This window comes from Akanthomyces muscarius, chromosome 1 (genome assembly GCF_028009165.1).
Source record: "Akanthomyces muscarius strain Ve6 chromosome 1, whole genome shotgun sequence".
Taxonomy (NCBI): domain Eukaryota; kingdom Fungi; phylum Ascomycota; class Sordariomycetes; order Hypocreales; family Cordycipitaceae; genus Akanthomyces; species Akanthomyces muscarius.
Window position 1 is genome coordinate 5,527,841 of NC_079241.1, and position 16,578 is coordinate 5,544,418.

The 16,578-nt window shown below is 51.3% G+C and overlaps 7 protein-coding genes across 8 annotated transcripts; 4 read left to right on the forward strand and 3 right to left on the reverse strand.

The window, feature by feature from the left end:
- Positions 1-2,163: 2,163 nt before the first annotated feature.
- LMH87_006869 (uncharacterized protein) lies at positions 2,164-3,981 on the reverse strand (the record flags this gene model as incomplete). Its single annotated transcript, XM_056204826.1, has 1 exon — positions 2,164-3,981. One exon carries the CDS (start codon positions 3,979-3,981, stop codon positions 2,164-2,166), a length of 1,818 nt encoding a protein of 605 aa, XP_056060143.1.
- A 2,406-nt stretch (positions 3,982-6,387) lies between these two features.
- LMH87_006870 (uncharacterized protein) lies at positions 6,388-7,293 on the forward strand (the record flags this gene model as incomplete). Its single annotated transcript, XM_056204827.1, has 2 exons — positions 6,388-7,012; positions 7,070-7,293. 2 exons carry the CDS (start codon positions 6,388-6,390, stop codon positions 7,291-7,293), a joined length of 849 nt encoding a protein of 282 aa, XP_056060144.1.
- Positions 7,294-9,647: 2,354 nt separating this feature from the next.
- LMH87_006871 (uncharacterized protein) lies at positions 9,648-11,990 on the forward strand (the record flags this gene model as incomplete). Its single annotated transcript, XM_056204829.1, has 4 exons — positions 9,648-9,722; positions 9,786-11,217; positions 11,316-11,376; positions 11,459-11,990. The coding sequence occupies 4 exons, from the start codon at positions 9,648-9,650 to the stop codon at positions 11,988-11,990; spliced, it is 2,100 nt and encodes a 699-aa protein (XP_056060145.1).
- A 472-nt stretch (positions 11,991-12,462) lies between these two features.
- On the forward strand, positions 12,463-13,068 carry LMH87_006872 (uncharacterized protein; the record flags this gene model as incomplete). Its single annotated transcript, XM_056204830.1, has 4 exons — positions 12,463-12,465; positions 12,522-12,624; positions 12,685-12,818; positions 12,880-13,068. 4 exons carry the CDS (start codon positions 12,463-12,465, stop codon positions 13,066-13,068), a joined length of 429 nt encoding a protein of 142 aa, XP_056060146.1.
- Positions 13,069-13,170: 102 nt separating this feature from the next.
- LMH87_006873 (uncharacterized protein) lies at positions 13,171-14,196 on the reverse strand (the record flags this gene model as incomplete). 2 transcript variants are annotated; one of them, XM_056204831.1, is made up of 2 exons in its annotated part: positions 13,581-13,587; positions 13,661-14,196. In XM_056204831.1, 2 exons carry the CDS (start codon positions 14,194-14,196, stop codon positions 13,581-13,583), a joined length of 543 nt encoding a protein of 180 aa, XP_056060148.1. The 2 variants fall into 2 exon arrangements, with proteins under 2 accessions (XP_056060147.1, XP_056060148.1); XM_056204832.1 differs by having other exon boundaries at positions 13,171-14,196.
- A 798-nt stretch (positions 14,197-14,994) lies between these two features.
- On the forward strand, positions 14,995-16,023 carry LMH87_006874 (uncharacterized protein; the record flags this gene model as incomplete). The annotated part of the gene is made up of 2 exons (XM_056204833.1): positions 14,995-15,449; positions 15,513-16,023. 2 exons carry the CDS (start codon positions 14,995-14,997, stop codon positions 16,021-16,023), a joined length of 966 nt encoding a protein of 321 aa, XP_056060149.1.
- Positions 16,024-16,070: 47 nt separating this feature from the next.
- On the reverse strand, positions 16,071-16,555 carry LMH87_006875 (uncharacterized protein; the record flags this gene model as incomplete). The annotated part of the gene is made up of 3 exons (XM_056204834.1): positions 16,071-16,089; positions 16,148-16,382; positions 16,441-16,555. 3 exons carry the CDS (start codon positions 16,553-16,555, stop codon positions 16,071-16,073), a joined length of 369 nt encoding a protein of 122 aa, XP_056060150.1.
- Between the last annotated feature and the right edge of the window lie 23 nt (positions 16,556-16,578).

Genomic DNA, 16,578 nt, shown 5'->3' on the forward strand with positions numbered 1-16,578 from the left:
ACAAAGTGGATTATATGACGATGCTCTACAGACTGCGGCTTGTCACGGGTATCAGGGAATTGTGAAGTTCTTGCTTCAAAAGGGTGCAAATATAAATAAGAAACATGATGCTGGCGGTGCTCTCCACTTCGTATCAGAGGAGGGGAATCAGGAAATTGTTGAGATGTTGCTTCAAATCGGTGCCGATGTAAATGCAAAAGGTGGGACATATGGCAGTGCTCTGGTGGCAGCATCCCATAAAGGGCATCAAGATATCGTTCGGATTTTGCTTGAAAATGGAGCCGATACAACTTTGCAGGGCCGATACCTCGGTAATGCCCTTCATGCTGCTTCACGGGCTGGCCATGAAGGAATAGTTTATCTCTTGCTTCAAAACGGCGCTGATGTTGGAATATGGGCCGCCCGTGCCGCCCGTGCTGCTGCTTTAAGCAGGGGGCATGAGGAAATTGCCAAATTAATTCAGATTCACTATTCAATGGAATAACTGCATTCAAATACAGCTAAGCTCTCCCGCGAAAACCACCAATCTGTGCACAGTTTGACACTGGTTTATGCGGATTGCAGCTTGCAAGCGTCCAGAGGCAATGCCACACGTTCCAAAAAGTTGGTGCGTGGTCTAAACGATCCTGCATGATTTTTTTATCTTGTTCTATGAAGTAGTATGTCTTTGTTTTGCGTCCATCCTATATCCTTTTTTGCCCCTCAACCGCTGTTGATGATTGTATTTCAATCATGCGAATGAGAGGCATAGTGATTCATGTAGCATAAGACATTATAAGGCAGATCTTGCCGCTAAATTATGCAGATCCCATCTGAGATCAATCAAAAGCCGGAAATATATGTAGAGTGAGGCCGCATTGTGGTTGCTTCGGGGACGGCTTGGGTTACTTGAAGTCGTAAGATATTTTCCAAGGGTGGTATAATCTTATAAAGGATAAAACGCTGGTTCTTCCAGTGGAGCCAGCGCCGCACTGCACTTGACAGCGAGAAAGGGCTGCCGCTATTATTCTTATTTACAAAAGAGGGGCATTTGAAACGCATTTGTCTGTAACCAGCCGATACTGGTAGACCCTGGACTTGAGTGAAAATATTTAGTAACGTAGAGCATTAATCGGCAACTGGCCGTGAAGCCCTGTTACGGGTAGACAAAAAGGTACTTAGCAGGTACAAGCTATTTTTGGCTGTTGCCCACTATATTTGTCATGTAGGTGTTCACCCGCGACACCCATTTCGGTTTTTACGGTAAGACATTGACAAGATGTCTACACAAAAGAAGAATTGCTCTCATTAGATGTAAAATCAATCAGCATTATAAGCTTTATAAGAAAAATAATTTAAATACTTATAGCTAATTTCAAACCAAGATGCGCCTAATATCTTGTCAATAATGTATATAGAGAAGCTGTCGTTGAACTTGGAATCGATCGTAAGTCTAAAACCATAGACGGTGTGTCCCTACTCTAACCATGTATTATCCGTGGGTGAAGATCTAGACATGACGTCAAGTCGCCGGTCGCGCACAACAGTGTCGAATGCTATTATCGTGAATAACAAACTACCGTCCGTATTTTATGAGGGTAAGGTCCTGGCTTCTGCCCCGACAGAAACAAACTTGGTCATGAAATGGCCGGGTCGGCCTGGGTATGAGGGCTTGTGTTCTGACGGCACGTATCGATCTCTTGTCGACGAGCAAATGCCCACGTCCGCCACATCCAAATATAGAGGGTCTATCGATCGTCCGTCGAGGAGGAGCGTCGAGGAGAAGCAAGGAGGGCCCGTCCGTTAAGGATTCACTCTCTATTAGAGATTAAAAAGAAATTAAAACTACTCTACTTAAGAAGTAGTGGAGAAGTTCTAGAAAAAGATTGACACCTGTGGGATTCGAATCCACGCCCTTGCGGACCGCGATACTGAAGAAATGGATCATTTCCTGAACACGTTATATATATAAAATGCGGCCCTGGGCCTGGGTTTTTCCGCCACCAGTACAAAATTCAAGACGCCACGCTACCAAATATATGTATACTCTAGCAAAATGCAAAGGGGAATTGAGAATGCAAAAAAGAAAAGAAGAATGAAAAACAAGATCGCTGGAACCAAAAAGGACGAAGCGGCGACCCAAATGAAGCGAAATGAAGACACAAAGAAATTTGTCAACTCAGGTTACGCTTTGATGAGCCGCCCGCGATGCTCTTGGACATCAGACTCTGCCGGACTAAAATGCATCCAAATTTCTTGGCTCGCGGAAGCATCGTCTGAGCCATGTTCCGTATCTGACACGTCGTCTCGGACCATGCAGAGTATTGCTCTCCGGAATCTGTTCCAAAGACTCTTGATTCTCGTCGAAAACTCGTTAGGGATCTTGAGTCGCACCGCAACCCACTTGTCGTCAGGCGCATGGTCCGTTTTGATTGCTTCATCCGGGTCGCTGACAGGCTCTCTTGTGCAAAGAAGTCGCTCATTACTCCATGTTCGAAATTTAGTCTGCTCAGGTGGCAGCGTCGCCTCGAGGAACTCGAGCGACGCAACAATGGTGAGATAGAATGCGCGGCTGGGGCTCACGAGCGACTTCATAAAGACACTCATCCAAACAGGGTATAGGACTGCAAAATCAGTCATTGCTAGATGCGTTGACCCCGCAATTGTGAGCATCCAGCACAGAGCACCCGAATCTCGCGCCTCATTGCAGAAGGAGACGACACGGTCGTAGTTGTCTTTCCAATGCATGAAAGCCTCGGATGATATAGCAATGATGGGTTTGCCAACACTATTCGATGGCTTATCGCCGCCAGGAGGTGTCGCTTGACCCCAAGCATCCAAGATTAATCCGGAAGTAAGCCATGTAAGCGAGTCGTCCCGACAAAGCTGCACTGTCGTGGCACCGCCAAAAGAATGTCCCATCATGGAGACAGTGTTGAGAAACATGCTGCCCTTCCAATCCTCCCACTGAATCCCAATGAGGCCCATGGAGCTGGACCCGATGTTTCCTTTTTTTCGCAGATTCATCTTCGCAACCTCTTCTCCCTTGCCATCATTGATGAGACTGATGACGTGGTATGCTTCCTTGATCTCTTCTTGGCGAAGCTCGATCTGTGCAGATCGCAAAACATGATCCACGCCTTGCGGGTTATGCGGCGACGTATCCTGAGCATTGTCTTTAGGCAGGATGTAGTCGACAACATAATATGGATTGACCCCCTTTTTGCCGCGACCACGCACCTTTTTGCCGGTTGTTTCTTTATCCGTGTCGTCGTTAGTGTAGATCTTGGCTGTCGATGACTCAATTTCCGCAGGGTCAATGTCTTCCGGCAAGCTGACATGCGTTCTTGCGCCGCTGCCATCCCGGTGTTCCATAGCAACCACAATGAATCCAAAGCTTGCAAGCTCTCCACAGATGGCACTGTAGCAAAGCCGAGATCCGCCCAAACCGTGGCTGAAGATGATGACCGGAAACTTGGGCCTTTTTTCATCGCCTTCGCTTTCTCTTGCTCGATCACCTTCGGGTCCGGCTTCATGAAGGACTGTGTCAGGCCAAAAAGATGCCAGCTTGGCATTGCGAAAGGCTGGCAGCTTGGTGAACAGGGTCGTGCAGGCTAGGTAGCCAGTGACAGGCATCTCGGGTATATTTAGGAACTTGGCGTATCCTTTGGCAGTAGCCATCCTGGGCCGCGGCATCCAGTCTACGCGGTGCATGCCCTTGAGGCCCTCTTTGCTTTGAGCTTCCTTTCGCAAGTCACCAGGGTAGTAAATGCCCATGAGGACGGTATCCATGCGTAAGACGGGCTTTCCGTTTCGTTTTAGGCTAGAAATTGGTCGGGGATTCCGTGCAGGTACTTCGATATCCATATACCCCACGCTATAAGGACCTGTGTAGTGTGGTAGACGGTGCAAGAAACGCTCTCGCAACGTCTTTGTTGGCTTGACAGCAGAATCGCGAAGATCCTGCGTGTCGCCTCTCGATATCGGGATTTCAGTGGTCATTTTCTCGGTGACTGGACCTCTGTTCGGGGCGGAGAGTTGGTCACGCGACCGCTCGAGGCAGTTGGGCGCGGGTGCCGCCTACTTAATAGTCGCGATGAATCCGTGGTGTCGTCACTGAAGTTTTGTGTTACAGAGTAATGGTGACGTCACAGGCACGCAGCTCTCTATTAACATGTGTAAAGCCAACGGAAGGGTCCGCAGGGGCGCTAGCAAGCAACCCCGGCGACAGCAACATGAACGGTAAAACCAGAAGCGAGAAGGTCCATGAGCAATGCCGTGTATATAATCTATTCGAACAATGCCTGAAAATTAAATGAGAATTTTCCGGGTACCAGCGATGCCTTTGTGTCTTGGCTGGGCCATCGGCCGAGACTTTGGTTGTGCGAAGACACGCCCCACCCGCGGTGCAAAAACTTTTTTGGGCATCGAATCATGGCACGGCGTGGCCGGCATCACTGGCAGAAGTCAAGCCTACTCTAAAATTTGCGCTACAGAACTCGGCGCGAGCCATGATTCGGCATGTGTGGGTTAATGAGCTCATGCTTGGGCGATGAGCTAGCTAATCCCCGATCAGCATGCCGCAATTACGAATTGACACTGCCTGCGGTCGCAGTAAAAGCAGTGGCATCAGGAGTTGATAGGGACTTTCTGATCTGCCCATAATATTTGTATAAACGGTGGATGTTGTAGCACAGAAAAGTGCAGTAGTTGATCGTTTTGGCAGCTGTGGACTGGCCGAGGGCTAGCCTGAAAACCGCGATGTGTGGCGCAACATACACAGAAAACCGCACTTGTAATACAGCAATTCCACTTGCAAACATGGATCGATAATATGCAGCATCGTGGCTTCTAAACTGACCAGCTTTTGCCTCGCTTTAACGAAAACGCGACCGTGACGTCGTTGGCCACATTCAGGTTTAGTTAGTTGGTTGATTGTAACAAGTCGACAACAGAGTTCTGAAGTATCGTGAATAATTGGGAACCCCAGTGCTCTACAGAAAGGAAGTAGCATTACAAAATTGATACAAGAGCAAAGAAGTATATTCTCGGTAGTTTGATCTTCTCGCCAGCACTGCGCACTAACAGAACTTGAGCTCTTGGTCGGTTCACGTCGGTTCACGTCGCGCCGATGATCACTGCCTAGTCACCAACCCCGTGGAGAGGAAATAATGTCGTATCAGACGTCCAATTTGCCTATCAAGGCGACTGAATATCCTATTCGTAGTGTTACATGGCGAATTGCTCCTGCCTGCCAGCCAGACAGTTGTGTGAATGCCACTGGTACGCTCAGCAGCCGTGCTGGTAGCAATCAGCCAGAAATCAAATGATATGGGTAAAAGGAACCTCCAGAAGATAAAATGTAGCCAGCTCATTAATCCTGCGCATCTATAAGGACATCGAAGCGCTGCAAGCGTTCTGAATTTGATGAGCAGCAGCTAAGACCCATACTTGGAAACCTTGTTGCTAATACCAGCTTTGCTCGACGAATAACGCCGAATTCTTACCCGTTCTTTCTGCCAAGTTGTTCAGAGAAGAAGGAGCTACAGATGTGCCAGACCATTTGGCCGTGTGGGTTGTTTTGGTAGAGCATCATATACTATAATATCTCAGTCGTATTTCAACAATCGAGGCACTTTGGCCGAGTGGTCTAAGGCGCCGTGTTCAGGAAATGATCCATTTCTTCAATATCGCGGTCCGCAAGGGCGTGGGTTCGAATCCCACAGGTGTCATATCTTTTTGCAGGCCATAATGAGTGAGAGTTGACTAAATTGCGCCCGATCCTGTGAGGGTGGTTGGGCTGAACTTTGGTGGAACCTAGCGTCGGAACCACCACGTGGGGCAACCCGGAGACTGTTTCACGTGCAAGAGCGGCTTTCTTCTTTTATGGGGCTTGAATCTCGTTCAAGGAGAGCCAAAAATGGTTCGTTGGTGGCCAAGATAATGTTTGACGGTACTCCAAAATATGACTGACGCCCCAGGCTTAGTGCAGCCTCACACTTATGTCGCGCAGGCAAATAACAGATTGCACAGGAATCCGTAGTCAAAAATACAAAAGTTCCTGTATTTCCGGGCTGCGATATTGAAGAAATGGATCATTTCTTGAACAGGGCGCCTGAGACAATTTTGAGTTCATGTCCTGTGAAGCAGACGCTGTCCATTTCCTTGGCAAAGAGCTGAAAATTAATGGTTCTCGAAGCTGTTTATCGTTTTGCGATCACAAACTTCTATATGTATCAACTGGCTGTGTCTTGTCAAAAAGTTGGTTCACATAATAGTGAACAGCGAGTAAGTAGACGGCTCACAATATGGGGTCGGCCAGCGCTGCCGGCCCACCACGCGACACCCCGCATGCGAGCCAAACCGCTTCACGCTGAACATTATCACACACATGATAAGCCATACAAAATGTCGCTTTCAAACTTACCGCCACGACCCGTTCGAAATCTTTCGGGAAAAGTCGCGATTGTCACCGGCGCCGGAGCAGCGGGCGACGACCTCGGCAATGGCAGAGCCATTGCCCTACTCCTCGCCGAAGACGGAGCTTCTGTCATATGTGTCGACCGTGATGAAAGTCTGGCGCAGAGAACTGTAGAGATGGTGAAAGAGCATGGCAGGGGATCTGCGATCGCTATCCGGGCAGATGTCACCTTAGACGAGGAATGCGCCTCATGTATCTCGAAAGCTACGGCGGAGTATGGTCGGCTTGACATTTTGGTAAACAATGTTGGGATATTGGGACCATCTGGCACCGCAGAGAACGTCGATATAGCAGCATGGTCCAAAGGTCTAGAAATCAATGTCACCAGCATGATGATCATGGCCAAGCATGCTATTCCCGCTATGCTAAAGAACGCGCCGGGCGACGGTAGTATCAGAGGTAGCATCGTCAACATGGGATCGGTCGCTGGCCTGCAGGGGGGGACACCGAGCCTGTTGTACCCAACCAGCAAAGGCGCCGTGGTTAATATGACGCGCGCAATGGCGGCGAACCATGGCCAGGACGGCATCAGAGTCAATTGTGTATGCCCAGGTAAGCAGCCCGACACCCACGCCGTTGCCTCGACTCATTAGCCATTGGCAATTACAGGAATGGTCTACACTCCCATGGTATACAATGCAGGCAGTGGTATGGCACCAGAAATGCGGGAAGCGCGACGCAATCGCAGCGTACTGAGAACCGAAGGCAACGCTTGGGATGTTGCCAGCGCCGTACGATTTCTCGCGGGTAACGAAGCGCGCTGGATTACTGGCACAATGCTTACGGTCGATGCTGGTGCCACATGCGCCGGTTTTGTTCCAATGAATCACTAGTAAATTAATTGCTAGTAATCCATGAATTCATGTGCTGCATTTTTGTCCTGGCTCGGGCAGCAACTCGAGGCTCGTCTGCTGAAAGAAACCCGATAGACACGGAGATAAATTAAGGTATATCTCGTATGATCTATATGTTTCGACTGTTCCTTCTTTGTGCTACTATCTTGTCCCCTTTTTCTGTATTTTCTTTTCATCCAGGATGATTGGAGGCTGGTATATGGAACTTTCGTACTGATGTGTTGGCGGCGTGGCTGGTGCACAGTGGAAACTTTATGTAGTGGGGCTGGGAAGTCTGCGTGGCTGTGCGCTGGTGGCGGGAGCGCCCGTAGAACTCTCAGACTTTTGGGCCTTTCTGCAACATCGTTGATACAAATCAATATGGGGAAAACTGGATCTGGTTCTGAGCAACTCCTTCTTTGGATCCATTGTGGCAGGCTGCTCTTGCGCCTGATACAAGCAAGCTGGGTCTTCAGTAAATGTTTCTCAAGACATCCCTGCACGCCTGAAACTACGAGCCCTTGAGCTTAGATTGCTTTTGATGCGCGACAAGCAGATGAGATGCTAAAAGGGCGGATTCTCGGTCTGTACAGGAGCCTTTGCCCAAAGATTCTAAAGTTTGTACGAGTTGAAAGAATTTGGCCATGCTAAGATTACGAGCTGGTGGTGTGGATCGACGGTGCATCTTCGTATTTTTGGGGCGAGGCCATTTCCGCCTTTCTTTTTGTTATAACCGGCCCAGCCTTTATTAGGCCAGGCTCTGCGTAACACGATACATCCCAGCCCTGTCTCGGCCTCAAAGGGTTACACGCCGGAGGAGAGGCTCGGGTCGGGCGGAGGCACACCAGGCCTTTCATTTCCTGTCCATGTGCAGTTCGTGGCCGAGAGACAAAGCTACGGTTTTGGATGATTTCCATGGGCTCTGCGACATCGATGACGATCGAAGTTGAGCAGGGTTGTACCATCGCTCTGGCAGTCGGGCCACCCGGATGCACCAGCGAATCTTGTACTGCGCCATGGAAGCTGGAAGGCCTGTTAGCCTGGTGTATGCCAGCCGATAGAGAAGCTAATAGGCGTGGCAGGCCACCACCCTTCGCTAACTAGCTTCATTGAGTGCCTATTTTTGTAGCGGCTGGCTGGGGGCCGCCGTCGTGACAGATCGGGCGACCGTCCGTCATTTATTGGCGGGCTGCACTTCGTATTTCTTTGAGCCTTGGGGTCTTGGCTGCAGGTCTGCGGCCCAAAAGTACAGCGCGCGCTGAAAGACACGAGGTCGGCGGCGAAGATCCCTGCGATTTGAGTGTGCATGCACAAAAGCAAGTCATTTTTTGCGGCAGCGCCGTCTGTATCCGCAGTGAGAGCCGTATTGATGCATCATCGATGTTGCAGGTGGGAGGAGATGAGGGCGCTCACCGGTGCCTTGAGCAGCTTGTGCACCGCGGTTTGCTTGCCAGCTGCCAGACGTTTGGCCAGCTGCGAGCTCTTTGTATGCATGCCTCAGGCGCAAACAAATCGTCCTTGTGCTGCAAAACCTCACTGCAATCAGGTCAACTCGTCTTTTCCGACATCGTCACCATTTGCGCCACATGCAAAGAAAACTGCATGTCGCGGGGCTGGCCAGCAAAGGTCTGCGTCTTTCTTCCCTGCTTCCCTGCGGACCAGGCTCCAAGCCCTGTAGCAGTGCCTATCCTAGCTGTCTCAGGGTCTCGCATAGCGCCAGCAAAGAAACATCCCCGCCCGCCGTCAGCCCAGCTCCACAGCCAACCACATCCCAAGCCTCCTCGTATTTTTTTTTCTCGTTGCGCTAACTAACAGCAGATCGCTGTCCAGCCTGGGACCTGCAGTGTCCGGCCACACCACACCATTGTGACTGAAAGCCTTCCTTGTCCCATCATCGGTTCCGCGCGGCCGTTGCTAGCCAGAGCTATATACTCGTCGACCCCTGCCTTTTTTTTTTTGCTTGGCTTGATAGCTGTCGTGTTACAACAGACCTCTTTTCTATTTCCAACTTTGCTGTTGAACTTCAGAGATCCAGGCCGCTTCTCATTTCCCGTGGGGCTTACACTTACACGCTCTGTTTCACCAATACGCAGTGACACGGGATTGGATGCGACGATTTCGACTTTTGCTCGTTGCAGCAGATTGAGTATTCGCTTTTTCGCAGTTTTGCTGGTACAATCTCGCTTTCCTGCATACAACCTGCAGTGCGTCCCGTTCTTTGTCGTGTCAGAACTGCTGCCGTGTGTGACTTGGCTGGTCCACTGCACCTGCTCATTCGCGTTGCACCACGCCCGCTTCGAAGCGCGGAATTTTCTTTCCTCCCCATCAATCCTTTATAATCAGTCATCTGCATCATGGCCGACACTTCATCTCGCCAAACTCGCTCAAACAGCTTGCAGCGTATGCTGGATCTGGAAAAGCAGTACATGGTAAGCGACACTTCCTCTTGCCAACACCATTCCCGCTCGCCCGCTAAAACCCCTGCTTCTCAGAACGAGAGACTACGCCTCGGTTCAAACCGGTTCGATTACCCCGGTGCCACATTCAACAGCCTCGCGGCATCATCAGGGCAGCGCCCTGCAAGCCGGGGTCGTCGAGCCGAACCTCAAACGGTGCAAGACCGCCGCAGAAGCGAGCAACGCCAGCGAAGTTTTCCGCTTCAAACTCAGCCACCAAAGCCACAGCTGGTCATAGATGTCAATACCGCTTTAGCCAAGCCATCCGCCCCTGCTATTCGCGATCCCGCCCACAACATGAAGATTCGCCGGAGTAGCAAGAATATCGCTGCCTCCCCGCCTTCTATTCCATACAGCTCTACCGTTGAAGCTTTCCCCACACCAGTATCTACTACGGACAGCTCTGTCTGCCAGTCTCCTAGCTGGGAAGCGTACGACAGGCGAAAGCAAGAGAAAAGGGAGGAGAAGAGAGCCAAGGACGACGCAAAAGCAACGAGAAAACCCCGCCGTCTGAGCAAAGTCCCTCCAACTTCGTCCCCGTATGGAGTCAGCCAGGCCAATTCGAACCAATCTGAGCCTGCAATTCTAGGCAATGGCAGAAAGCCTCGGCCCGCAAGCATGGTCATTTCAGATAGCCCTTCCATGGAAGCACCATTCTACAAGCAGCCTCGTTCCCGCGCAGGGTCGTTCTCCTCTCTGATCAAGTCGACTTTCGACTTTCGCCGTTCTTCGATTGACCAGTCTCAAGAGCGGCCATTCATTGGGGGTATCAAACTTGAATATGAGCAACATCTCGCCAACGAAAGAACTATGAATCAGCAAAGTGCTGTCGACGTCACGGATGTCCATCCTGCCTTGCGTACGAGCAAGACAGCTCTCAAATCTCCACCTCCACCACCTCGCCCTACAAACCCAAAGAATCCGAGTTCGCGGGCATACCCCCCGAATACCTTCAGAACTACGAAGTCAAAGTCAATGTTCTTGGTATCCCCTACCGCTCCGGCAGTGCCAGACCTCAGTACCATTGATAAATGGCGCGTACGTGTTGGTCTCAGGTCCTCAAGCAAATCTTCGTCATTGCAGAGCCCTACTAAAAAGGATGCCCCTCCGGCCTCAGAGATTCTGGACGCTTCAAACAGTGCAGATGCCAATTCTGGAGAAGAAAGCGCGAAGAGAAGCGAGAGCGCCGTGGAGCCAGCAAGCAAAAAGACTTCAACTACCCCGGAGCCAGTGCGAAAGACACCTCCGCCTCCGGAGCCGCCTCGTCGAAGCTCAAAGCGCAACTCTGTGCTGATTGGAAGCCCGTCCATGCCGCTTCTCAATGCTGCTCTGCTACATGTACCGCTCGAGACAGCTTCTTCTTCTTTCTACGATTTGACCTCCATAGCTGGCAACGACAACACCAAACAGCCTAGTGCGAGCCCGTCTTGGGAGAATTTGCAATCGTCAGTTATGAACACGATTGAACGTACTATCAAGCCATTGGCCGAAGTTGAGAAGGAAGAGGGCGAGAAGGCTTTCTGGAACAGTCATGAGTGGGCTGTTCAGCGCACTGACCTTCCTCAGATCACCTCCAGCTCCTCAGAAGATTCTGCGTCCGATTGCTTCAACACTGTTTCTATGCCAAGTACGCCGAATACCTCGAGACCGCAGTCAGAGAAGGGTCTTCCCCGTATCTCAGGAGAGTCGGAACGATTTACGTTGCCCAGAATTCAGCTGCATGACAATGCCTACCCTAGCGAGGCCTGCTCTTTTGTATCCGCCAGTTCATTCACTGGTGCTTACGATACTGATCGCGACGTCGATCCCATCCAAGCAGCGGCCAGAAAGGTCATGGCAGCTTTGCCACCAATGCCGTCGGCGAAACCCGCCACAGAGCATGAGCCTTTGAAGCTACGCTCAAGATTTACCGACAACTCCAGCATTTCGGATTCTTCTTTGATGGAAGTTCCCAGACTTTCTCCAAGGAACCCGAAAGCGCAACCCCCGAAGCGTACGAATGGCGACACAGTTGCCAAAGTCTTTGTTGAATGCTGCGGATGCAAGTATTACCACGATATGCCCAGCAAGCTTTACGATGCCATGGTCAATCCCAATGTCGTTTTGAGTCCCAGTGACAGATCTGACTTTGCTGGGGCCATCTCGATGACCGTCAAATGCCCATGGTGCAAGCACGCAATGAGCACAAATTGCTGCGCTGGATTGGCCGCCATGGTCTACGTCAAGGAGCGACTTCACTAATAATTCAATATACACCAGCAGCAAACGCATATTTAACGACTTTTGAGACGAGTTTTATTTGTCACTATGATGAAATTTTCTTTGGGTTCTTTTGCGCTCTGTAGCTATAAGCACAGTAATGGAAGCGCACAAACTAGACTTGTCGAATGAAGAGAAAAGAGGGAGAGCTCAAGAAGATGCGGCTTACATTGAAGGACACTTGCCCTATTTTCGAAATTAGCAAGCAACATAATCAGGGCCATAATGCCCAGTGGTATATACACTGAAAATGAATTCATGATTTTTTACAACAACTCTGATGCGTGTGTCTTGTTACCCTCTGTGAGCCACTGTTGCCCCTCCATCAGCCACGCTTTTTTTTTCCGCCAGCTCAGCCACGCGGGGCATGACGACACCAGCAAAGTAGCCTTGTCGTCGCAACATCTGCCGCAGCTGATCCCTAAACCGATGCGCTCACTGAATATCTCACAACATGGTAGGCAGGTACAAAGAGTATACCGTGGTATGTTTTGCTAATTAAGTTGTGTGAAGGCGTCCGAATCTAGACTTTATACATTCTCTGGCGAGACCAAGGAGCATCTTCGCAAGTTCCGCTTGTCGACCTCCCGTGCCAAAGACCCCCAGGCCGTCATATGTACGTCTAGATGGTGATTTTTTGGCTGCAACGGTACACTTTCTAATGGCTCGGATCCAGACTTGGTCGACAAGAGCACTCACGAAATTCGCCAGGACGACGACAAGACAGTATACAGCACGCTAGAGGAGATTGGTGATGATCTTCCCGATCATTCGCCTCGCTTTGTGCTTCTTAGCTATCCCCTGACCCTCGTGAGTTCATGAAAGCGTGCCCCTTTAATGCGGCAAGAGAACTGACCGCTTCTTTGCGCAGAGCGATGGCCGAGCCTCTGTGCCCTACGTCCTCCTGTACTATCTCCCCGATACCTGCAATGCAGAGATGAGAATGATCTATGCTGGCGCCAAGGAGCTTATGCGAAGCACCAGCGAGGCAGGTCGCGTAATTGACATTGAATGCGTCGAAGATCTCGAAGATCTACCGAAGATACTTGCGTCTGATTAAGTAGGACGTCGAAGAGGCGGAAGAATAAACACAATTATACTAGCATGGTGGCATATTGAACGTTAGCATATCATTATATTTTACTATTTCGTTAAATGGTCGTTATTCTGGTAATATATTCTTTGTATCCAGCCCCAGTTGCTTCGCTAGGTTGCGTACCACCCCTTGGAAGGCCTTGCACGCGGGGCTATCTGGAAACGAATCAAAGAAACTCTCTCCGTAGTCGCATGCCATTCTAATGCGAGGATCCAGCGGGACAGCACCAAGGAACGGTATGCCCATCTCCTCGGCGAGGGCGCGGCCGCCGCCTGTGCTGGCCTTGAATATTTGGCTTTCGTTCTTGCAGTTGGGGCATACGAAGCCGCTCATGTTCTCGGCCAGGCCTAGAATGCGAATGCCTGCTTTGCGGCAAAAGTCGAGCTCCTTGCGCACGTCGAGTAGCGAGACCTCCTGCGGTGTGGTGACGACGACGGCGCCGTCGATGCCGCTCTCCTTGAGAAACGAGTTTACGCTCAGGTGCTCGTCGCTGGTGCCCGGTGGCGTGTCGACGAGCATAAAGTCCAGGTCGCCCCATTCCACGTCCTTGAGGAACTGCTTGATCAGGCCGTTCTTCTTGGGCCCGCGCCAGATGACGGCCTCGTCGCGGCTGGGCAGCATGAACTGGATGCTCATGACGGCCAGGTTGTCCATGACCCAGACCGGCGTCCAGCCGGAGCCGCTGACGTGTATGGTCTCGTCCTCGACGCCCATCATCTTGGGTATGCTCGGGCCGCAGATGTCCGTGTCCATGATGCCGACGTTGCTGTCCGGGTTGGTCGCGAAGGCGTGCGCGAGCAGCGACGTGAAGGTGCTCTTGCCGACGCCGCCCTTGCCGCTGAGGACGAGGATCTTGCGCTTGACATTCTCGAGGCGCGACGAGATGACTGGGATGTCGGGGTCGGGGCCCTTGGGCGCCGACGCGCAGATGGCCTGGTTCGGGCACCCCGCGCACGAGTCTGCTGAGCCGGCCTGCTCAGATTCCGGCCCGGGACAGTGCTCCGGCTCCGGGGCGACGAGCTGCGGCTTCTGCTTGAGGGGGTTGGAGAGCACGTCGTCGACCGAGTCGCTTTGTTCGAGGGATGGCGCCATTCTCGCGTCTTGCGCGAATTTTTCAACGTGTCGTGTTTGTATGGGTGGAAGACAGGCAACAAGTATTACTCGACGTCGGGGTGTCTGGCTCAAAAGTGGCAATTGGGCCTGTGGATAGCGCGAGCTTAATAATGCCCTTCCGTGATTGACCAGTATGTAGTCCGACAACGGCGAAAGGCTAATGGCGTAGAAAAAAATACGCTGACGTGGGAATTTATTATACAGATACGGGAGATACATCCAAGCCACTTAAAGCACTAGAATACACAGAAAGATTGCTGAATTTGTTTCGTCCTTCTGATGTAGGGTAGCTTCACATCTACTCAGACGCTGGCGTGCTTTACGCGCCACGCGTAGAGGCCAAATGCGCCGGGCGCTGCACTGCGGGAAAGGACTAGATTAAAAAGAAAAAAGCACACTCCAGCAAAAGCGAGAGAAAAAAAAACAAGGAATCAGAAGAGAATTGCTCATTGCATGCTCTAGCAGCATAGATTAGGTCTAGAAGCAAAAATGTAGGTTCCAGGGGGAGTCGAACCCTCGCTGGCGGAATCAGAATCCGCAGTCATAACCGTTAGACCATGGAACCCTTGAAGTGGTTGGCCACTTCCCATGGTTGGATGACCAAAATATCCTTAGTTTAAAATATAAAGCCTAAAACACTCGGCGCAAACCAATGGTGGGGTCGGTGTTATCGGCGCACCACCCCGCCTAAATTTTTCTTTAATCAGATCTTTCAGGGTGCGGGCTCGTTGCGCCTCTGCGAATAACTGCTGCACGATCGAGACGATACTAGAAAACATGGCGACGATCACCGTGGAAGCGCTCCGCGAGAGCCTGGTATCGGAGGCCACTCCACTGCCCCTGCGCTTCCGCGCCCTTTTCTCCCTGAAGCACCTGGCTGTCACGGACAAGAGCGCTGCGGGCCCCGCCATCGAGAGCATCGCGGCTGCTTTTGCGTCGCCTTCTGCCCTTCTGAAGCACGAACTCGCCTACTGCCTGGGCCAGACGGCCAACGATGCCGCTGTACCGCCCCTACGCGGAGTTCTGTGCGACCTACAGGAAGATCCTATGGTGCGTCACGAGGCCGCTGAAGCGCTCGGTGCCCTGGGCCACGCCGAGAGCTTGGAGCTGCTGAAGCAGTTCCGTGATCGCGAGGGCGAGGATATTTCCGTGGTGGAGACTTGCGAAATAGCAATTGACCGAATCGAGTGGTCCAGCTCTCAGAATAGACAACAGGAAAAGCTCAAGCCAAGGTACGATCTCTTTTGAAAGTGTGAAAATGGTGCTGTTTGATTCCCTAATTAACGCCTATGTAGTGACTTTGCCTCCATCGATCCTGCACCCCCGGCCGCCGAAACCGAACAAAACGTGGAGGAGCTTGGAAAGCAACTTATGGATGAGAAGCTCCCTCTCTTCCTACGATACCGCGCCATGTTTTCTCTGCGTGATCTGGCGTCGCCGCCTGACCTGCCGACCGCCGTACCTGCCGTCCTCGCGCTTGCCAAAGGCCTCGCTGACCCCTCTGCGCTCTTCCGCCACGAGATCGCGTTTGTGTTTGGCCAGCTCTCACACCCTGCTTCGATCCCGGCCCTGACAGAGGCACTCAGCAATGTCAACGAGGCAAGCATGGTGCGACACGAGGCCGCGGAGGCTCTCGGTAGCCTTGGCGAAGAGCCGGGGGTCGAGGATATTCTAAGGCCCTTTCTCCATGACAAGGAAAAGGTGGTGCGTGAGAGTATAATTGTCGCGCTCGACATGGTCGACTATGAACAGAGCGGGGAGGCTGAATATGCACTGATCCCAGAGGTCGCTGGTGCTTCGGCCTAAAATATAACGTATATATTATAGAATTAAAAGTGTTTTCGATTGACGTTTTAATTGTCCTGCTGCCACCTGTAATTTATGTCAGTGCGCTGCTGGCTGCAGTTTGTGATATTCGGTCGGAACTCACGAATAGCCACAGTCGCACATGTAGAAAATAGTTGAACCTTCGTCTACACTGCGAAGCTGCACGTTTGTATACCGAACCTCCTCGCGGCCGCACTTAGGGCAAGGCTCCTGTATAGTACTATCGGTCTGGATATTGTGTCGCTCGATGGCCTGGACGCTGGACTGCAGCTTTTGTCTGAGGAACGAAGGGAAGTCGGATGGCTTCGATTGCGTGACTGTCGCTTTCGCTCCGGTATCTGTGGTAAACAGAATTGTCAGACGTCTTCTTTTACTGAACACTGAACGAGAACGAACCTTGGTTTTCGGCATCGCAGCACTCGCATTTCAGCACATTTCGATCTGTGCCTTTGGTAGAAGGCAGAAGATTGCCGCAGTCGGTACAAAAAACGAGGGAGCCGATTGCTGCCATTATGACTTTTGCTTTTGGTGAAT